General features: G+C 37.4%; 1 protein-coding gene across 2 annotated transcripts in view; it reads right to left on the bottom strand.

The window, feature by feature from the left end:
• The window catches only part of GABRB1 (gamma-aminobutyric acid type A receptor subunit beta1), a 380,698-nt gene that overhangs the window by 13,716 nt on the left and 343,092 nt on the right, over positions 1–23,890 (bottom strand). Inside the window, exons 6-8 of one of the 2 annotated variants that reach the window (XM_064582397.1) lie at positions 8,718–8,855; positions 8,451–8,603; positions 4,529–4,773 (exon numbers count right to left, since the gene is read on the bottom strand). In XM_064582397.1, the coding sequence (XP_064438467.1) occupies positions 4,529–4,773; positions 8,451–8,603; positions 8,718–8,855 (536 nt within the window). The remainder of the gene's footprint in view (positions 1–4,528; positions 4,774–8,450; positions 8,604–8,717; positions 8,856–23,890) is intronic. The other variant, XM_064582401.1, reaches the window with a different exon arrangement.

The following is a 23,890-nucleotide window of genomic DNA, read 5'->3' as shown; positions in this document are numbered from 1 at the left end:
ATGGTCAACAGTACCTTTAATTCCACTAATCCTTTCTTCTTCTTCTTTTTTTTTTTTAGAGAGAGAGAGAGAGAGTATGCACGCGTGGGGGGCGTAGGGACAGAGGGAGAGAGAGAAAATCTTAAGAAGGTTCCATGCTCAGCGCAGAGCCCAGCATGGGACTTGCTCTCATGACCCTGAGATCATGACCTGAGCCAAAATCAAGAGTCAGACGCTTAACACACTGAGCTACCCAGGCGCCCTATTCTTCTTGTTTTTTAATCCTTTCTTCTGTTGTATAAAATCTGATGCTAATCCATCTAATGCATTTTTCAATTCTATGATTTCCATTGGTTCTTTTCCATAGTTTCAAATCTTTTTCTGAAACTCTGCATCTCTTCATATATTATATTAATCTCTTCCTATGGACTTTATTTTAAACTTTTTATTTTGAAATTATTGTAGTTTCCGGGGTGTCTGAGTGGCTCAGTCATTAAGCGTCTGTCTTCGGCTTGGGTTATGGTCCCAGGGTCCTGGGATCAAGCCCCACATCGGGCTCCCTGCTTGGCAGGAAGCTGCTTCTTCCTCTCGCACTCCCCCTGCTTGTGTTCCCTCTCTCGCTGTCTCTCTCTCTGTCAAATAAATAAATAAAATCTTAAAAAAAAAAAAAGAAATTATTGTAGATTACTAGAAAGTTGCAAAGATAGCACAAAAATGTCCAATATACCCTTCACCCAGTTTCTCTCATTGACTACATCTTATTTAACTATTGTACAATATTACCTAGGAAACGGATATTGGTATAAAGTGTGTCTAGTTCTATGTAATTCTATTACATGTGAAGATTCACATAACCACCACTGCAAGATACAGAAACTACTCCATCACTGCAAAGATCTGCCGTGTGCTATAATCAATCACACTCAATCCTCCCCTCCATCACCAACTCCTGGCAATAACTAATCTGTTCTTCAATCACTATAATTTTGTTATTTCAGGCACATTATGTAAATAGAATCATACAGTGTGTAATATTTTATGATGGGCTTTTTTTTTTTCACTCAGCATAATGGCCTTGAGATCCATTCAAGTTGTTGTATGTATCAATAGTACTTTTTATTGAGCTAGTCTTCCATATTATGAATATACTACAGTTTGTTTAACCATTTGCCTATCAAAGGATATTTCAGTTATTTTCAGTTTTTGGCTATTTCCTATGAATTTTTAAATATATTAATTATAGTTATTATTATTAATTGTGGTCCTTATCTTTTAAGCCGACATTGAGACTTTGAAATTCTGTTTCTAATGACTAATTTTTTTCTCTTGAGCATGTTTTCCTGTTTTTTTCTCACACCTAGTAATTTTTCATTACATATTAACTATGTTGAAGATGCACTATAGAGATTCTAGATTCTGTTATTTTCCCTGACAAATGTTGGGTTTTGTTTTAATGGGCAGTTAAATTACTAATAGGTCACCTGGAATGTGTAGTGACTTGGTTTTATGTGTAGTTAGGGTGAGTCTATTTTAGTTTTTTCTCAACTCAAAGAGAATCTCTTATTTTTGTTCTTTTTCAGCCTTCCAGCTATTTTTCCTTTCCAGACTTCTTAGTGTTTTGTACATTTGTAGTTCAGGGATCAACCACGGATTTGTGGGAAGTTTATATTCAGATTCTGAATTTCTCTTGTGGCTCACTTCTTTCCAAGATTTTTAAGAACTCTGGAAGTATCAAACTCCGTGTTCTGACTCATCAGACCAATAAAACTGTAATTTTTTGTATTTTTGTTTTGCTTTGTTTTGTTTCTGAAGTTCTGCTGTCCCACATCCCCCAGACTGGGGAGAGGCCTCAGGGCAAAGATGTATAAATAGAGATTTCACACAGTGTCATTCCCTTCCTTTGAGGGTTGATTCTCTTTTAGTTTTTGCTTCTTTTCAGTTACTCTCTTATCTCTTCAAGCAGATTTTAATAAATTTTTGCTCAAGGTTTATAATTTTTAATCCACAGGAGGGTTAGGATAATATATACTACTTTTTCATATCTTAACATGATTTGTTTATTAACTTTGGCATAATTTTGTCTATTTGTGTTTCTGTGAAAAGCATTTGTGGAGTTTTTAGTCTAGCTTTCCATGGATAAAAACGCATTTTTATCTTCTTTAAGTGTTTCATCTCCTGACAGTTGTTGGATTTTTCTATGCTTTCTACTGGGATTAAAATTTAAAATACCAGTTCGCCTGGACTAAAAGTTTCCTGATTTGAGATCCAGTGAAATCTTATTATGTTTGAGCCCAGTGTTACTCAAACAGACTGCTTATGAAGTAAAGATCAGTTAGACAGACACATTTTACTCATTTATTTTCCAGTCACTAAGTCTTCTTCAGAGCAATATATATTATACATCTAGGTATCATATGACACACAAGGCTTTCCTTTTGCCTTTATTTGTCCCATAGCACCTTAGAAAAGTTCTTTAATATCCTGGGGTAGAATCAAGGCAATAGCCAAAGAGTTTAGTTAAAGTTTGTTTTATGCTCTTTTTAAATGATCTGAAGGAATTGATTTCAGTTTGCTTGCGCTTTCCATTTAATCACCTTTCTAGAGAACATTGCTTTCCTAGCTGATTGGAAGACCCTCTTTTCTCCTTGTTACCTTCCAAATTCTCCTTGTCTTGAGTGCCCATCCAGTTCATATCTTTGGATTTTCCTACCAGTGAACCTTATTGATGTAGGCCTTTCCTCCATGATATATCAATTAACACACATTCCAAGCCATGCAGAGGATCAGCTTTGGTTTAGAAGGCAACTGAGCTAGGAATGGGAGCAGAAATGAGGAGTCTTCAAATCTTCTGCTCAACATACTTTTAAGTCTGGTATGGTTACAATCAGACAACGGGAAGCCTTTTCCTTTCAGATATGCTCCTCAAGGTAGGTGCTGTCCTGTTTCATTTTATAATCTAATTGCCTCCTATGAGTATAATTTTCTTTCCCAGAAAGATCAGAAGATTCTTGAGGGCAAGTATCATGCTTCCTCCTTCTCCCATAGAATCCAGCATAATATTTCACATAAGAGTAAAAATTTATTTGAATGAGTTACTTCAGATTTTGACCATTTGGTTGAATCTGTTTGGTATTTTGCCTATAATTTTCTAGTTACCTGACAGTGTTTGTCCAGTTTTGGTATCCCACTAAAAAGCATGAAGATACATCTTAAAGATTTATAGTTTGGCTCTGCCTGATTCTCCAACCACCTCTCATACTACATTTCCTCCCTCACTTGCTATGCCCTTGCTACGCTAGTCTTCTTTTGGTACTTTCCCACATCAAGAAATTCCTTACTCAGAGTCTCTGTCACTTGTCATTTCCTTTGCCTGAAATGGTCATGGCATGGTTACTGTTGCTCATCACTTAGATCTCAGATCAAGTGGTAATATCTCACAGAGGTCTTCCTGATCACCTGCTCTTTGTTCCTTGTTCCCTTGAATCTAATCCAAATGATTCACTTACCCATTGCTCTGTTTTACTTTCTTCATAGCACTTACTACAACTTGAAATTATCCTCTTAATATGTGTTTACATGTTTATTGCCTGTCTTCCCACAGTAGAATCTAAACTCTATGAGAGCCAGGAAATTTGTCTCCTTCAGAGAAGTATACCCAATGCTCAGAGCAGTGGCCAAACGAGTGAATATTTGAGTTGTCATCCTGTGGGCCATCTTGAAAACAATTTATAGTAGATACAGTATTTCACTGTACATAATTTTAATTTGATTTCAGTGAAACATGGCATAGAAGTAGAGGCTAAAGAGATGTTCTCAAAGAATAAAAAAGGCATTAATTTTAATTAATTCCATCCAGCAAAAGCACAGGTCATAAGATCTACCAATGAAAAGTGAAAGAAAAATAGTGACAATGTCTTATCTATAATGATAAGAGCTAGCTAGCTATAGTGATAATGAGCACTCACTATGTTCCAGGTATTGTTACAAATATTAGGCTTTAAAAAAACTCATCTAGTCCTTATAACAACTCTGTGAGGTAGGTATACTATAATAATCTCCATTTAATGGATGATGACCTGAGAACAGAGGTAACATGAGGAGTCACATAGGTTGATTTGCCTGATGTTATAAAGTCAGTAAGAAGCAGAGCTGGGAATAAAACTCAAGCAGTTTAATTCCAGTCTGTGGTTGTAACCACTGGGCCATATTTCTTTATTTCCACTTAGTACAGAATTGATTCACTTTAGTTCTCTCCTTTATTTATCAAGCAAATCTGGCATTATCCTTCTGCATAGAGTTTTACAAACTATATAGTTTACAATAAAGGATAATGGACTTGGGGTTGAGTTTTAGGCCCAGGTATGTTATTAATCTATGTTAACTTCAACCTAACTTCTTCAATCCTCAGTTCTCAAATATGTAAAAGGGAGTGGTATTTGAGCCGTATTGAAGATAAATTTCTTTTTTTTTTTTCCTGTTATGGGAGCCTTGAGCACCATGCTGCTGATAAATTTTGGAAGAATATTGTTGGGGATATTTAATACATTACCTGAACTTTATTCATCTCCAGTTTGTTCTTCTCATTGGCACTCTGGTCTTGTTTGCTAGCTCCCTTTTTCTGAGGGCCTTTTCCAAAGAAGATGTAATTTACAAAGGCATATTCCAGCAGAGCCAGGAACACAAACACAAAGCAACCCATCAGGTAAATATCAATCGCTTTGACATAAGGGATCTTTGGCAAGGTCTCCCTGAGGTGAGTGCTGATGGTTGTCATTGTCAGCACGGTGGTGATTCCTATTAAACAGAAAGACACATCTTAGCTGAATGCACTTATTAAGCTGCCCTTTAAAGACTGAGAAGACAGATGCGTTTCCTTATAGGTGCCCCAGAATGACGTCAGTAATGTCATAAACCACTGGGCGAAAAGAGTAGACATTTGGAAAGACAAAGTTGCAGGCTCCCCATACAGTCCATGAACAAATCATAAAACAGGGTGTACCATTAATGGAGGATTGGAAAACATTTTTTTAAAAATAATGCACATAGGAAAAAGAAAAGTAAATGGAACGGCAGATCAAAATCCTATTGATATGCTTAGTCTATTATCAAAATGTCCCTTGTTCTGTTACATACCACATCTTCCTTCTCTCGGCATCTCCCTCATTTTCCTACTAAATCTGTTCTTGTGATATTAATGCCCACAACAGCCACTACCAAACTGAGAGTTGGTGACCAGTTTGAGGAGAGCTACTTCATTCCATGTATCTAGAACACACCCAGGCCACAAGGTCAGTATTACACATTATTACACTGATAATATATCATTCATAGTGAGACAATCCTAAAAGAAGAAATATGTAAGGAAGTTCATGATTTGCATCAAGCACTTGATTTATGTCATTTTTAGATATAATCTTGTTGCTTTGGTTTTTCAAATATTACCTCTACTTCTTGATTCGAGAGTCAAGAATGAATTAGTTCCCTGGAATCAAGAAAAGACTTCCTGAAAAATTCAGCTTGGATTTGTGAAGAAGGTTAAGACTATACACTTTCAAAAGGAAAATTCTGTTTTGTCTACTTTGTTAAAAACAGCTTTCTTAAGCGTATAATGTTTGCATGGCTGCATAATAAATATTTGGTGTTGATGACGGTGGTGATGAAATATAATTGAGAATAACAAGAAGTGAAAAGGAAGTTGGAACCTGATGTAGATAATTCATGCTGCAATACTAATATTACACATTTATATAACATATTACAGTTTTAAACACAGTATGCATTATCTTATATGGCTGTCATAACAGCTTGCTGAGTATGATAGGGCAGGTATAGCTGAATAAATAGAAACTCTGAGATTAGCTATTTTGCTGTAGATCACCTAGCTAGGGGCAAAAAAGCAAGGAGGTATTAAACAAAGGCATTTAAAATAAAAGCAAAAAGAGGAGAAGATAAAACCTGAAATTTGATGAGAGTCCTTAAAAATAAAGACAGGAAATGTTAAAATGAACGTTAAAGACAAAAGAGAGCTGGCAAAGAGAATGGGAGGTAGAAAATGAAAAGGGGAAAAAAAGAGTTTAGCACTCATTTGCCCGTCAGATTATTCTAGATAAATTCCCTGATTTGACTATTTAACTTTCAGGAGAACAGATAAAATAGGAAGTCAGGATTACCATACAGAAAGTTAAAATGGTTCAGCTCAGTGATGAATTCAAATGTGCTGCACTGTTATGAAATGCCATCATGAATGGTCTTACTTATTTCTTTCAATAAAATTTTAAATTTTACCTAATATAATTCTAGCTAATATCCTTAGTAGAAATAGTTCATTTACAAATCCACTAATCACACTTCTGTTTCTACTCCTTGGTTTAAATTTTTAGGCAAGAAAGGTTAGTAAATAAATGCCTTTTTTACTTAGTTAAGTTTTAAAATAGCCCCTATTTTACATTTCAAAGAAAAGATTAAATCAGCATTTTTATGTGCTGACATCTTTAATCAAAATATCATTAGCTTTGAGGATAGATATGTAAAGAGAACCACAATTCATGACCTTGATAGTTATTATTCCCTGCTGTGGACATCATCCACTGTTTTTTCTTTAACCCTAGTATACCCGTACTCATGTTTGTAGTTAAATAATATGTGCAGAATCATACCTATGATGTGATAAACTATTTGTTGGCTTTCCTTAGTTTTGGAATGTTCAAAGGTTGAGAAGGGCTGACTTTGTGAGCCATTAGAAATAAGCTATAGGGATGACAATTAGTCTAGGTATGAAAGGGTATGCTGAGCATCTAACCCAGTTCAGCAATCTCAAAAGAAGTGATGTATATGTCAGCTTCGCTGGAAATGATGCTGTTATATATTTGGAGTGTGTGTGTGCACACTTGCATTCATGAGCACGCATGCATGAGAATAAGCCCCAAAAAGTGATAACTGAAAGGGCTCTAGGATCAAATAATGAGGCAGACCCACACATGCTCAGATTCATCAAACAGACCTTTCGTATTCTGACTTTCCAAGGAACCCTTTAAAGTCTCAAATATAGCCTTTCAGCTTGCAGCAATTACTCAACTATGGCAAGATTAATTTTGAATTTTGTTCCCTAAAGAAGGAAACCATTTTTTATTCCATCCTGATCACAGATCATTAATATAGCTGATGAAAGTCTGTGCCTTATTCAGGTGTGATGAGCCACATTTAAGAGAAACTCAGTTCCATATGATTTAACTTTAATGGAATTTTTTTTTTTAAAGATTTTATTTATTTATTTGACAAAGAGAGAGAGTTAGTGAGAGCAGGAACACAAGCGGGGGAGTGGGAGAGGGAGAAGCAGGCTTCCCGCCGAGCAGGGAGCCCGATGCGGGGCTCGATCCCAGGACCCTGGGATCATGACCTGAGCCGAAGGCAGATGCTTAATGACTGAGCCACCCAGGCGCCCCTAACTTTAATGGAATATTATGCAGCCATCAAAAAGGAATGAAATCTTGCCATTTGCAATGACGTGGATGGAACTGGAGGGTATTATGCTGAGCGAAGTTAAGTCATTCAGAGAAAGACATGTATCATATGACCTCACTGATATGAGGAATTCTTAATCTCAGGAAACAAACTGAGGGTTGCTGGAGTGGTGGGGGGTGGGAGGGATGGGGTGGCTGGGTGATAGACATTGGGGAGGGTATGTGCTATAATGAGTGCTGTGAATTGTGTAAGACTGTTGAATCACAGACCTGTACCTCTGAAACAAATAATACATTATATGTTAAAAAAAAAAAAAAAAGAAGAAGATAGCAGGAAGGGAAAAATGAAGGGGGGGAAATTGGAGGGGGAAACGAACCATGAGAGACTATGGACTCTGAGAAACAAACTGAGGGTTCTAGAGGGGAGGGGGGGTATGGGTTAGCTTGGTGATGGGTATTAAAGAGGGCATGTACTGCATGAAGCACTGGGTGTTATATACAAACAATGAATCATGGAACACTACATCAAAAACTAATGAAGTAATGTATGGTGATTAACATAACATAATAAAAAAAAAAGAAAGATAGTATTGCCCAACCATTGACATAACTTGTTAATAGTCACAGGTTTAGCTTTTCCAAATCCTTTTGAGAATAATGATACGGTTCTTCACCGTAAAAAGCAGGGACCAAAGAGGAAATCATCACAAAGTTAGTAAAAATTAGTGTAATGAGAATTTAAAAGTAGACTCTAAGAAGCACTTATATAGTTAGTATTGAATATGTTCCATTTTTTTTTTTTTTTTTGTAAAATGCTAAAAAGAAATTGCATTGTAAAACATTCATCCTGAAAATGCTTACACTTAGATGCTTTACTATCAAGGACTGCTATGGTAATCTCAATCTTTAACTTGCTCTGAGAGAAGCCCGTGCCTATAATTTCTAACATTGGTTGGTTGGTTGGTTGAAGTGAAGTCCTACTAGCTCTCTGCAGTGCTGGGAATGCATTACCTAGTGCAACTCTGGCTGCAGATGCATCATAGTTGATCCAAAAAGACACCCAGGACAAAATTGTAATCAGTGTGGAAGGCATGTAGGTTTGCAAAATGAAGTAACCAATGTTTCTCTTTAGACGAAAACTTAGTGACAGTCGTGGATATGCCCCTGAGTTAAAAAAAGAAAAAAGAAAAAAGAAAAAAAAAATCAGATCTCTATTTGGTAGGAATCATCTTCTTTCTTTCACAGTGCCCCTAGTTCATTTTGGGGAAATGTCCTCACCAGTTGTGAACTCCACTTTCTTGGACACCATCTTGTAGTCGACAATTGAAAACTGAGGAAGCTCAATTTTATTAACTCCAGTTACTGCTCCCTCTCCTCCATTCCAGTAAAACTCAATGTCATCAGTGGTATAGCCATCTGAAACCAAGAAATATAGCATAGTTAAACAGAGTTCCTTTGGTATAGAAATTCATTTTGAAGACAGCCTGGGAGCTGGAGAGGAAATTCCCAGCAAGTGGTGGTAAGACGACAATGCTTTAAATCAGGATGGCTTATAGGTCTCACGATGAGCACTGTTCCTGATGGGTTGGTTGTGGTTGCAGTGCTAGGATGGATGCATCTGGCTTTGTGGACATAAACTCTGATCATTCAGTGATACCTGTTATCACTGCTCTATATTTATTTTCTTTGCATCTACTAATAGGAACTCTTTGGCTAGATAACTGGATAGCTAGAGGTGCCTGGGGGTGGCTCAGTTGGTTAAGCACCTGACTCTTGATTTTGGCTCAGGTCATGATCTCAGTGTCGGGATAGAACGCCACATTTGGCCCCGCACTGAGTGGGGTGTCTGCTTGGGATTCTTTCCCTCTGCCCATCCCCCAGCTTGCACGCATTTTCTCTCTGAAGTAAATTAAAAAAAAAAAAAAAGATAATAGGATAGTTGGATTTTAGTACCTGAGCACAGATTTTTATTATGCATCATTTAACAATGATAAGTAATAATCATTGAGCACATATTTAATAAAAGGGAAACAGGAAGGGTAAAAGGATGGAGTATAGTGAAAGACCAAATTTGTACATACCCATTATATGATCAAGACATTTAAAAAAAGAAATACACATTTCTTTTAGAAAATTAGGCAAGCTTCCATTCATGTATTTTTATCATCTCTTAATATATAGGTGAAAAATTAAGAACTATATGAATTTTTTAATTAAATTTTTAAATCGAAGTATAGTTCATATACAATATTACATTAGTTTTGGGTGATCAATAATTCTATACATTATGCTTGCTCACTGCAATAAGTGTAGAAGAACTATATGAATTCTTGATAATACTTTTATAGGTTGATATTTATGAGGGTGAGCTTTTGTTAATTTAAGAGGACTGTGTAGAGGATTGTAGATTGCATTAGAAAGATCTAACCTTTCCACTTCTGCTCCACTTGCCAGTGGTTTAGCTGGGCTATGGTCATATAAAAGACTAACTTGTATAAAAACAATGTATGGATATATTTTAAAAACTAAAAACCATTTAAGGCATATGGAAGGGTATATTTTTCTCTTTCTACCTGGTAGAGACAAAGAAGATATTTTTAAGTTCATTTTCTATTTATATTCACCTCAAATAAAAAAAGCATCAAATCTTTTTTTTTTTCCATTAGAATTACTAGGGCTTGTGTTTCAAAGATAATGTAGTAAACATTATGCTGACCTACTTTTGATTAAAGTCAGTAGTATATTTTTAAAGAGATTAAAAAAAACCAATATATTTAAAATTTAAAAGTGGAGTGCCAAGTGCCAAAGGATCACCATTAACATATCACTGCAGAAATGTAAGAAATTTTAGGCTTTTTTTTTTTGAGGGGAAATAAACCTGTCTTAACTTCATTACTTTAAAATTCTCTAACTTCTCTTCAAAAAGCTCTTTTTTGAATTCTTATTCCTGAACTCACTGAACCCACAACTGTTTTATATTTGTTACTTTTGCCACCCTATGGAGGTTATTATTTACTGTAGTACATTTCAATATATCTTATTTTATTTCTCTTTAAGTCATTTCCTTCTAGGTCCAAGAACTTGCCTTTTCTTCAAAGGGTAATCTTCCAAGTGCAGACATAGAAATAGAAAATATTTACTTTTAACAATAATTCCTGGTGTCAGAGAGGCTGTAAGACCCTCTTTACTTACTGGAGTTAGAGTGATCTACATCTTATTGACATATTGACTTATTGGGGATTTGTACCAAATTCAGGTATGGATCCAGAAAAGTGTGATTCTTAACATCATTTTGAGAATCTGATAAAAACTTCTGAACTCAAGAGACTGAGAAGACAAGCCAAAGACTGGGTGAAAAATATTTGTAAAAGACATATTTGATAAAGGACTGTTACCCAAAATATACAAAGAGCACTTAAAACTCAGCAATAAGAAAACAAACAACTTGATTAAAAAATGGGCCAAAGACACCTCACCAAAGAACATATACAAATGGAAAATAAGCATATGAAAAGATGCTCAATATTATGTATTTTCAGGGACATGCAAATCAAAACAATAGTAAGATACTACTACACATATATAGGAATGGTAAAAGTCTGGAATACTAACACCACCAAATGCTGGTGAGGATGTGAAACAACAGGTACTCTCATTCATTGCTAGTGGGAATTAAAATGGTACAGCCACTATGGAAGACAGTTTTGTGGTTTCTTAAAAAACTAAACGTACTCTTACCATGTGATCAAGTAATCAATTGTGCTCCACTGCATTTACCTAAAGGAGTTGAAAACTTTTAATCATACAAAAACCTGCATACAGATGTTTAGAGAAGATTTATTCATAATTGCCCAAACTTGGAAGCAACCAAAGCATCCGTCCTTTGGTAGGTGAATGGATAAATAAACTGTGGTACCTTTAGACAATTGAATATTACTCAGCACCAAAAGGAAATGGGCTGTCAAGCCAGGAAAAGACATGGAGGAAACTTATATGCGTATTATTAAGTTAAAGAAGACTGTCTGAAAAGGCCACATCCCGTATGATTCTAACTACGTGACATTGTAGAAAAGGCAAAACTATGGAGACAATGAAAAGATCAGTGATTGTCAGGGGTTGGGGGTGGGGAGTTATGAATAGGCAGAGCACAGAGGACCTTTAGGGCAGTGAAAATACTGTGTTTGATACTATAATGGTGGATATATGTCATTATACATTTGTCCACATCCACGGAATGCACAACACCAAGAGTGAATCCTAAGGTCAACTATGGACTTGGGGTGATTATGATGTGTCCATGTAGGTTTATCAGGTGTAACAAGTGTACCACTTATGTGGGGGATGTTGATAATGGGGGAGGCTGTGCAGGGGCAGGGGCCATATGGGAAGTCTCTGTATCTTCCTCTTAATTTTGCTGTGAAACTAAAACTGCTCTAAACAAAGTAGATTCTTTAAAAAAAAACTTTCTGAAAAACTCCACAGAAACATATATATGTGTAGATAGATAAATACATAAATAAACATAATTTGATGGTAATTTCAGAGGATCATGGATCCCCCTGGATCCCATTTACAGGTTGTAGAATGAGAACCTGTAGAATGAGAACCTTTGTGGGAAAATGGCTAGTGGCAATAGAACAGCTTAAATTCAACCCTGGTGGTCTCCTTTCCACTTCCAGTTCAAAAACCCACATGAAGTAGGATCTGGAGAATGTGAGGTCTCAGCTCTGTCTGGATCTAGTGAACAATGATGTCATGGGGTTTCTGCACCCACCCCCCTCAACCCCTGCCCCGGAACTAGAGAGAACCTGGGGACTAGTGGCATGGAGTTCTTGAATGGGGATTGGAATGATGAGATTAAGGAAGAAAGCTGGGTACAAGGGCTCTTTGGGCCTATTAAATAAAGGGTACTAACACCTGTGTGACTATTTGGAGGAATTGTTTTTTCAGTCCTTTAAGGAGAGGTGAGACAGTTAAAAAGGTAGGCTGTCTCAGAGAAAGAGACTACCTCCTGATGTATCAGCAGAAGAATGACAACTTAATAGGAGCTCACCATACTTTTCCCCTAGAACAGTGTTTCTATTTATGGTTCTCTGGCAGCTGGGCCCAAACCCCAAGGTGTATTTAGGAAAAAACAACAATGTTTGTAACAGAATCTGATAGTCCTAGAGAAGAAAAACAAGCAGAACATCCAAAGTAGATGGCCCCTAGTGAAAAGAACTGGTGGAGGAAGCAGACAATAGTTTGTACTCTTCGTTTCCCACCCTTACTAAAAATATAGGAACACTTAAGAAATAAACACACACACACACACACACACACACAAACACTTAAGTATATTTGATTAGAGCACAAAAACTTTCCTTGTACGAAAACCCATAGATTTTGGAGCACCTGAGTGGCTCAGTCGTTAAGTGTCTGCCTTTGGCTCAGGTCATGATCCCACGGTCCTGGGATCGAGCCCCGCACTGGGCTCCCTGCTCTGCAGGAAGCCTGCTTCTCCCTCTCCCATTCGCCCTGCTTGTGTTCCTGCTCTCACTCTCTCTCTGTCAAATAAATAAATAATTAAAAAAATAAATAAAACCCATAGATTTTAATAAAAGACGTTTGAGATAAATTCAGAAGATGGTCACTGGTGAGGGTAGATTAATGTCTAGAAGACGGTTTGAAAGAAATATCTCAAAAGAGAACAATATTATAGAGATGTGGAAAGTATGAAGAAAATATAATGGCTTTGAAGGACTCATCCAAGAGATCTAATATATAAATCGTAGGCGTTCTTGAAAGAAGAAGAGGAGCCATAATAAATAAAAAGAAAACACAAATTCTCTTGAGCTTAATGAATAAAGTATTTTGCAAATTGAAGGGCTCATTATATTAGGTAATTGTGATATCAATCCTGAATTCCAAGAGTAAAAGAATAATTTTAGAATTTTCCAGACAGAAAGTACAAGGTATTTTGAAGGAAAACATATTGGACTTCTTATATGGAAAGGAAAAACTTATGGAATAACATCTACAGAATATCTAGCATATAGGCAAAAAGGACAGCAAATCTGAGACCCAAGAGTCCCATTCCCTGCCATATTGCTTCTTTCCAGAGACAGTATACAAAGATCAGAGAACATATCACCCAGAGACCTGTTTGAGGAAACTATTCTACAAAAAAGTCTGAATAAATAAATGATTCAGGATGGACAAATAACACATAATAAGAGAAGTCACCTTGGAAAGAGGGGAATTGTAAAAATCATAAGACTACTTTGTTTAAGTCTGTGCAAACAAATTAGAAAATCTGAATGAAATAGATAATTTTCTTGTAAGAAAAGCATTTGCTAAAGTCCAAATCAGAGATAGAAGATCAAAATAGCTTGATTTCACTTCCTACAAACAAACACCCACTAGACTCAAATATTTAAGAACTTATAATTCTATTACTACTTAAATAGTTCCAAAGTAATGGCCGAGAATGAATACTTCCAAATTATTTTCATAAAGTAAGCAGAGCATATTAGTGAACAAAATCTAGCAATACATTAAATAATAAAGCACAACTAGTGGGGTTATTCTAAGAGTGCAAAATGTTTAATTTAGAAAATTCTAGTAATATACTTCATTATATTAACAGATTTAGAGAAAAGGAAAGTATATTTACTCAGGTGCCAAAAAGGCATTTGCAAAATGTAATAGCCATTGAGTCTTTTAACAAAACAACACTCAGTAAGTATGAATAGATGGATACTTCCTTACATAATAAGATATATCTATCTCAGTCTCAAAGCCAGCATCATGTTTATTGTAGAAACACTAGAACATTCCCAGAGAGTTACAAGATAAGAGTGTCCACTACCAATGCTTTTATTTAACACTGTTCTGGAAATACTAACCAATGCATTAGGCAAGAGAAAGAGAATTCAAGTATAAAGTTGTAAAGCAGCTGGTTAAACTATCAATATTTGAAAATTATACAATTGTATGTTCAGTAAACCCTAAAGAATTAACTGAATAACTATTATAAATAACAGGATTTGGTATGGTAATGGGGTACAAAATTACTATATAGAAATGGGTAGCTTTTATATATGAAAACAATAATTTATAATATATAATAGAAAAAAAGACTCATTTTAAAATAGAGACAAAATATCTAGTAATAAACTGAAAAATATGCAAGGTATATGCAACATTTAAAACATTCTTGAAGGGCACAAAAGAAGCCTTAAATAAATAAAATAGCATTTCATGTTTTTGAATAGAAAGACTCAACATCAGAAGTTCATTTACAATTTAACATGATTACCTGTAACAATAGGCTTTTTGTTTTGGAAACTGAACAAAATGATTCTGTTAAAATAAACAAATCAGGGGGCGGAGCAAGATGGCGGAGGAGTAGGAGACCTGGATTTCGTCTCCTCTCAGGAATTCAGCTGGATAGGGATCAAACCATTCTGAACACCTACAAACCCAACAGGAGATCGAAGAAAAGAATAGCAACAACTCTCTCATCAGAAAAGCGACCACTTTCTAGAAGGTAGGACGTGCGGAGAAGTGAATCCAGGCGATATTCGGGAGGATAGACGGCGGGGGAGGGGCCTCCGGCCGCCGCTTCTGGCAAGTGATCGAGCCGCGGAGCACAAAATCGGAACTTTTAAAAGTCTGCTCCGCCGAGGGACGTCACTCCGGTGGCTAAGCGGGGGGTCGAACCCTCGGGGTCACAGAAAGACCGGGTGTGCCTGACTGCGGCAGAGCTCCCAGGTATTGGAGCAGGGAAGCCGGCTGCAGAGGCGGAGCCCAGGCGCGGGCTCTCAGCTCGGGGTGGCCATAAACCGGGATCCGCGGCCCAGTCGGGCCCCTGCTCCTCCAGCAGGGACCCAACAAGCGGCAGATCCGGGGAGACTCCCCTTCCTCCCCCGGGAGGAGCTGCGCGGGAGTGCACCGCAGGGATCTGCTGGGTTTGGAGACTGCACGCGGGGTCGGGTGCCAGAGATAGAAACGCGCGGTCACAGGCCGGGCGAGCACGGAGTGCGGCCGGAGACCGGGGAGCCGGGAGTGACTGACGGCTTTTCTCTGGGGGCTCACTGAGGAGCGGGGCCCCGAGTTCTCGGCTCCTCCGGGGCGGAGATTGGGAGGCCGCCATTTTCACTCTCCGCCTCCAAAGCTGTACGGGAAGCTCACAGGGAACAAAAGCTCCGGAGAGCAAACCCGAGCAGATTACTTAGCCCGGACTGGGCAAGGGCGGGGCAATTCCGCCTCCGGCAGAGACATTTGGAAACCACGGCTACAGGCCCCTCCCCAGAAGATCAGCGAGAACAGCCAGCCAAGACCAAGTTTACCGATCAATGAGAACCGCAGAACTCCAGCGCTAGGGGACTACTGCACATAGAATTCATGGCTTTTTTTCCATGATTCTTTAGTCTTTCAAAGTTAATTTTTTTTAACTGTCTTTTTTTTTTTTAATTTTTCTTTTTCCCTTTTTCAACTAACATCTTATCAATCCCTTTTTTAAAAAAATTTTTATTTTTCATTTTTAGAGTCATATTCTATCCCTTCATAGTAGTTACCCATATTTTTGGCATATATATATAAGTTGTTCTCTCTTTAAAATTTTGAGATAGTTTCTTCTAACAGATCAAAATATACCCTAAATCTCTAGTATATGTTTTTTTTTACTCCCCTGCCTGATCACATTCTCTCCCTTTTTTTTTCTTTTTTCTTTTTTAAATCCTCTTCTTTCTTTTTTCAAACAACTTCTTAACAATTCCTTTTATAAAATTTTTTATAATTTTCATCTTTACAGTCATATTCCATCCCTTCATCATATCAACCCTTATTTTTGTACATATATAAGTTTTTCTTTCTTTAAAATTTTGGGAGGCACTTTCTTCTAACAGACCAAAATACACCCAAAATCTAGTGTGTGGCACTGATCTATATACCAGCCTGATCATATTTGATCACATTCTGGTTTTTTTGTTGTTGTTGTTTTGTTTTGTTCTGTTTTTGTTTGTTTTTATCTTTATCTTTTTTCTCTTTTTCCCTCTCTTTTCCCACTGCTTCAGGTCTTTTCTGATTTGTTTAGAGTATATTTTCTGGGGATGTTGTTACTCTGCTAGCATTTTGTTCTCTCATTAATCTATTCTCCTCTGCACAAAATGACAAGACGGGAAAAATCACCTCAACAAAAAGAACAAGAGGTAGTACCGACTGCCAGGAACCTACTCAATACGGATTAGTACGATGTCAGATCTAGAGTTCAGAATCATCACTTTAAAGATACTAGCTGGGCTTGAGAAAAGCATGGAAGTTATTAGAGAAACCCTTTCTGGAGAAGTAAAAGAACTAAAATCTAACCAAGTTGAAATCAAAAAGGCTATTAATGAGGTGCAATCAAATATGGGGGCACTAACTGCTAGGATAAATGAGGCAGAACAGAGAATCAGTGATATAGAAGACCAAATGATGGAAAATAAAGCTGAGAAAAAGAGAGATAAACAACTACTGCATCACGAGGGCAGAATTTGAGAGATAAGCGATACCATAAGATGAAACAACATTAGAATAATTGGGATCCCAGAAGAAGAAGAAAGAGAGAGAGGGGTAGAAGGTATAATGGAGGAAATTATAGCAGAGAACTTCCCTAATTTGGGGAAGGAAACAGGCATCAAAATCCAGGAGGCACAGAGAACCCCCCTCAAAATCAATAAAAATAGGTCAACACCCCGACATCTAATAGTAAAACTTATGAGTCTCATAGACAAAGAGAAAATCCTGAAAGCAGCTCGGGAGAAGAGATATGTAACCTACAAGGGTAGAAACATTAGATTGGCAACAGACCTATCCACAGAGACCTGGCAGGCCAGAAAGGACTGGCAGGATATATTCAGAGCACTAAATGAGAAAAATATGCAGCCAAGAATACTCTATCCAGCTAGGCTGTCATTGAAAATTGAAGGAGAGATAAAAAGCTTCCAGGACAAACAAAAACTAAAGGAATTTGCAAACACAAAACCAGCCCTACAAGAAATCTTGAAAGGGGTCCTCTAAGCAAAGAGAGAGCCTAAAAGCAACATAGACCAGAAAGGAACACAGACAATATACAGTAACACCTTACAGGCAATACAATGGCACTAAATTCCTATCTTTCAATAGTTACCCTGAACGTAAATGGGCTAAATGCCCCAATCAAAAGACACAGGCTATCAGACTGGATTAAAAAACAAGACCCATTGATATGCTGTCTGCAAGAGATGCACTTTAGACCCAAAGACACCCCCAGATTTAAAGTGAGGGGATGGAAAACCATTTACCATGCTAATGGACACCAAAAGAAAGCTGGGGCGGCAATCCTTTTATCAAATTAGATTTTAAACCAAAGACTATAATAAGAGATGAGGAAGGACACTATATCATACTTAAAGGGTCTATCTAACAAGAAGATCTAACAATTATAAATATCTATGCCCCTAACATGGGAGCAGCCAATTATATAAGCCAATTAATAACAAAAGCAAAGAATCACATTGACAACAATACAATAATAGTGGGGGACTTTAACACCCCCCTCACTGAAATGGACAGATCGTCTAAGCAAAAGATCAACAAGGAAATAAAGACTTTAAATGACACACTGGACCAAATGGACTTCACAGACATATTCAGAACATTCCATCCCAAAGCAACGGAATACACATTCTTCTCTAGTGCCCATGGAACATTCTCCAGAACAGATCACATCCTAGGTCATAAATCAGGTCTCAACCGGTACCAAAAGATTGGGATCATTCCCTGCCTATTTTCAGACCACAGTGCTTTGAAACTAGAACTCAATCACAAGAGGAAAGTCAGAAAGAACTCAAATACATGGAGGCTAAAGAGCATCCTACTGAAGAATGAATGGGTCAACCAGGAAATTAAAGAAGAATTTAAAAAATTCATGGAAACCAATGAAAATGAAAACACAACTATTCAAAATCTTTGGGATGCAGCAAAGGCAGTCCTAAGAGGAAAGTATATAGCAATACAAGCCTTTCTCGAGAAACAAGAAAGGTCTCAAGTACACAATCTAACCCTACACCTAAAGGAGCTGGAGAAAGAACAGCAAATAAAGCCTAAACTCAGCAGGAGAAGAGAAATAATAAAGATCAGAGCAGAAATCAATGAAATAGAAACTAAAAGAACAGTAGAACAGATCAACGAAACTAGGAGCTGGTTCTTTGAAAGAATTAACAAGATTGATAAACCCCTGGCCAGACTTATCAAAAAGAAAAGAGAAATGACCCAAATCAACAAAATCATGAATGAAAGAGGAGAGATCCCAACCAACACCAAAGAAATACAAACAATTATAAGAAGATATTATGAGCAACTCTATGCCAGCAAATTAGATAACCTGGAAGAGATGGATGCATTCCTAGAGATGTATCAACTACCAAAACTGAAACAGGAAGAAATAGAAAACCTGAACAGACCTATAACCACTAAGGAAATTGAAGCAGTCATCAAAAATCTCCCAAAACACAAAAGCCCAGGGCCAGATGGCTTTCCAGGGGAATTCTACCAAACATTTCAAGAAGAATTAATACCTATTCTTCTGAAACTGTTCCAAAAAATAGAAATGGAAGGAAAACTTCCAAACTCATTTTATGAGGCCAGCATTACCTTGATCCCAAAACCAGACAAAGACCCCATCAAAAAGGAGAATTACAAAGGTGGCAAAAATTCTCACCAAAATACTAGCCAATAGGATCCAAGAGTACATTAAAAGGATTATTCACCATGACCAAGTGGGATTTATCCCTGGGCTGCAACGTTGGTTCAACATCCGCAAATCAATCAACGTGATACAATACATTAACAAAAGAAAGAACAAGAATCATATGATCCTCTCAATAGGTGCAGAAAAAGCATTTGACAAAGTACAGCAACCTTTCTTGATCAAAACTCTTCAGAGTATAGGCATAGAGGGTACATACCTCAATATCATAAAAGCCATTTATGAAAAACCTACAGCAAATATCATTCTCAATGGGGAAAAACTGAGAGCTTTCCCCCTAAGGTCAAGAATGCGGCAGGGATGTCCACTATCACCACTGCTATTCAACATAGTATTGGAAGTCCTAGCCACAGCAATCAGACAACAAAAAGAAATAAAAGGCATCCAAATCGGCAAAGAAGAAGTCAAACTCACTCTTTGCAGATGATATGATACTTTATGTGGAAAACCCAAAAGACTCCACCCCAAAACTGCTAGAACTCATACAGGAATTCAGTAAAGTGGCAGGATTTAAAATCAATGCACAGAAGTCAGTGGCATTCCTATACACCAACAACAAGACAGAAGAAAGAGAAATTAAGGAGTTGATCCCATTTACAATTGCACCCAAAACCATGATACCTAGGAATAAATCTAACCAAAGAGGCAAAGGATCTGTACTCAGAAAACTATAAAATACTCATGACAGAAATTGAGGAAGACACAAAGAAATGGAAAAACGTTCCATGCTCATGGATTGGAAGAACAAATATTGTGAAGATGTCAATGCTACCTAGAGCAATCTACACATTCAATGCAATGCCCATCAAAATACCATCCACTTTTTTCAAAGAAATGGAACAAATAATCCTAAAATTTGTATGGAACCAGAAAAGACCCCGCATAGCCAGAGGAATGTTGAAAAAGAAAAGCAAAGCTGACGGCATCACAATTCCGGACTTCCACCTCTATTACAAAGGTGTCATCATCAAGACAGTATGGTACTGGCAGAAAAACAGGCACAGAGATCAGTGGAACAGAATAGAGAGACCAGAAATGGACCCTCAAGTCTATGGTCAACTAATCTTTGACAAAGCAGGAAAGAATGTCCAATGGAAAAAAGACAGTCTCTTCAACAAATGGTGTTGGGATAATTGGACAGCCACATGCAGAAGAATGAAACTGGACCAGTTCCTTACACCACACACAAAAATAGACTCAAAATGGTTGAAAGGCCTCCATGTGAGACAGGAGTCCATCAGAGTCCTTGAGGAGAACACAGGCAGCAACCTCTTCGACCTCAGCCAAAGCAACTTCTTCCTAGAAACATCGCCAAAGGCAAGGGAAGCAAGGGCAAAAATGAACTATTGGGACTTCATCAAGATAAAAAGCTTTTGCAAAGCAAAGGAAACAGTCAACAAAACCAAAAGACAACCGACAGAATGGGAGAAGATATTTGCAAATGACATATCAGATAAAGGGCTAGTATCTAAAATCTATAAAGAACTCATCAAACTCAACACCCAAAGAATCCAATCAAGAAATGGGCAGAAGACATGAAGAGACATTTTTCCAAAGAAGACATCCAAATGGCCAACAGACACATGAAAAAGTGCTCAATATCGCTCGGCATCAGGGAAATCCAAATCAAAACCTCAATGAGATACCACCTCACACCAGTCAGAATGGCTAAAATTAAAAAGTCAGGAAACGACAGATGTTGGCGGGGATGCGGAGAAAGGGGAACCCTCCTACACTGTTGGTGGGAATGCAAGCTGGTGCAGCCACTCTGGAAAACAGTATGGAGGTTCCTCAAAAAGTTGAAAATAGAGCTACCCTACGACCCAGCAATTGCACTACTGGGTATTTACCCCAAAGATACCAAAGTAGGGATCCGAAAGGGTACGTGCACCCCGATGTTTATAGCAGCAATGTCCACAATAGCCCAACTGTGGAAAGAGCCAAGATGTCCATTGACAGATGAATGGATAAAGAATTTGTGGTATATATATACAGTGGAATATTATGCAGCCATCAAAAGGAATGAGATCTTGCCATTTGCAACGACGTGGATGGAACTGGAGGGTATTATGTTGAGCTTATATAAGTCAAACAGAGAAAGACATGTATCATATGACCTCACTGATATGAGGAATTCTTAATCTCAGGAAACAAACTGAGGGTTGCTGGAGTGGGGGGTGGGGTGGGAGGGATGGGGTGACTGGGTGATAGACACTGGGGAGGGTATGTACTCTGGTAAGCGCTGTGAATTGTGCAAGATTGTTGAATCTCAGATCTGTACCTCTGAAACAAATAATGCAATATATGTTAAGAAAAAAAAAAAGAAGAAGAAGAAAAAGGTAGCAGGAGGGGAAGAATGAAGGGGGGGAAATCAGAGGGGTAGACGAACCATGAGAGACGATGGAATCTGAAAAACAAACTGAGGGTTCTAGAGGGAGGGGGGTGGGAGGATGGGTTAGCCTGGTGATGGGTATTGAGGAGGGCACATTCTGCATGCAGTACTGGGTGTTATGCACAAACAATGAATCATGGAACACTTCATCTAAAACTAATGATGTAATGTATGGGGATTAACATAAGAATAAAAAAATAAATAAAATAAAAATAAATATAAAAATAAAAAATGTTTAGACAAAAAAAATAAACAAATCAGACATTCCAAGAAAACTAAAAAATAAGAGATAAAGGGCACTTAGTCCCATTAGGTAGTAAAACGTACTAAAAACCTTCAAAAATAACAGTAGTATTATTCTAATGCTGGTATACACAGAAAGATCAATGGGCCATAGCTGACAATTCAGAACCAGAGTCAGATGAACAGAGGAATTTAGTTTATGATAGAATTTTTACCTGGAAAAATTGGGAAAAAGGTAGTTTCATAAATTCATAAATCATGTAGAAAAAACTGGGGAGCTACTGGAAAAAATTAGTTTGGACTTGTATTTCGTTTCATGTATTATTATAAACTTCAAATTAATTGTAGTTTTATCTAGAAAATAAAACCATGTATGTACTAGAAGAAAACAAGGAAGAATTCTTTTATAATCCTGGCATTGAGGAGGCCTTTTTAAATTATAATAACCGGAAGTCATAAGAAGTGACAGATTTGTCCACATATTAAAAAAAAGTCATGCCAAAACCCTATGAACAACATCAAAAGCAAATAGTAAACAAAAAATAATTGTGTGGGGGCACCTGGGTGGCTCAGTCAGTTAAGTGTCTGCCTTGAATTAGGTCATGATCCCCTGGTCCTGGGATGGAGCCCTTTGTCCTTGTCTCTTTGGGCTCCCTCCTCAGAGGGGAGCCTGCTTCTCTCTCTCCCTCTGCCCCTCCCCCACTCATATTCCCTCTCTCATTCTGCTCTCTCTCTCTCATAAATAAATAAAATCTTTAAAAAAATAATTGTAGTGCATATTGCAGATAAGTGCTACATTTCTAAATATATAGTTTCTACAAACAAAAAGAACCAAAACCTAATAACAAAATGGAAAAAAGATATTAAAAGACAGTTCATTGAAAAGGGAAAAATGCCCAATCTCAATCATAATAAGACAGATACAAATTAAAATAAAGACTATAGGGCGCCTGGGTGGCTCAGACGGTTAAGCGTCTGCCTTCGGCTCAGGTCATGATCCCAGGGTCCTGGGATTGAGTCCCGCATCGGGCTCCCTGCTCCTTGGGAGCCTGCTTCTCTCTCTCTCCCTCTCTCTGTCTCTCATGAATAAATAAATAAAATCTTAAAAAAATAAAATAAAATAAAGACTATATATCAAAATACATTTTTTTGCCTGACAATTTGGCAAAAATCCACAAATTGATAACACATTGTGTTGCTGAGTATGTGAAAAAGCAAATACTGTCATACATAGCTGGCGAAGATGTAATTTGGTAAAGCCCATATAGAATGCAGTTTGGCTTTATCTATCAAAAGTACAAATGTATACATCCTTTGACTCAGAAATTCCTATTGTAGAAATCTATCCCAATGATTGAATTGCATAATTGTGAAGAGTGTACAGGATTATTCATCATAGCACTGTTTCTTTTTTTTTTTAAGATTTTATTTATTTATTTGACAGAGAGAGAGAGAGAGAGGACGAGAGCACAAGCAGGGGGAAGGGCAGAGGGAGAGGAAGAAGCAGGCTCCCTGCTGAGCAAGGAGCTCACTGCGGGGCTCGATCCCAGGGTCCTGGGATCATGACCTGAGCCAAAGTCAGACTCTTAACTGACTGAGCCACCCAGGCACACCTATATCACTGTTTCTAGTAATGAAATATTTGAAACAATATAAATGCCCCTCAATAGGAGTGGTTGACTAAATTATGGTACGTTAATGTACTGTTGTAAAGTGGAAAAAAGAATGAGAGAATTATATTCACATATAATATGAAAAACTCTCCAAAACTACATTTAATGAAAAAAACCCCCACAAAGTTTGGCTATAACATGCTAGCATGTGTGTGAAAAATACGGGAAAAGCTAAAATATAGTTATATATACTTGTATATGTCTAAAAAAACTCTGAAGGGTCAGATGGCAAACTAATACCGATGATTTCCTTTGGGGGCACTAAGTAGAGGGGTGCTAGGGATGGGAGGGAAATTTTCACTATATTTAATATTTTTTGATTTTTGAATCATGTGTCTATGTTAAAAAAGCAAAATGCTGAGTTAAAAAA

Source organism: Mirounga angustirostris, unplaced genomic scaffold (genome assembly GCF_029215605.1).
Source record: "Mirounga angustirostris isolate CCGP_5_RB_7025 unplaced genomic scaffold, mMirAng1.0.hap1 SCAF_2, whole genome shotgun sequence".
Lineage (NCBI taxonomy): Eukaryota > Metazoa > Chordata > Mammalia > Carnivora > Phocidae > Mirounga > Mirounga angustirostris.
The sequence above is the reverse complement of the archived record's forward strand: the minus strand, read 5'-3'. Positions and strand labels throughout refer to the sequence as shown.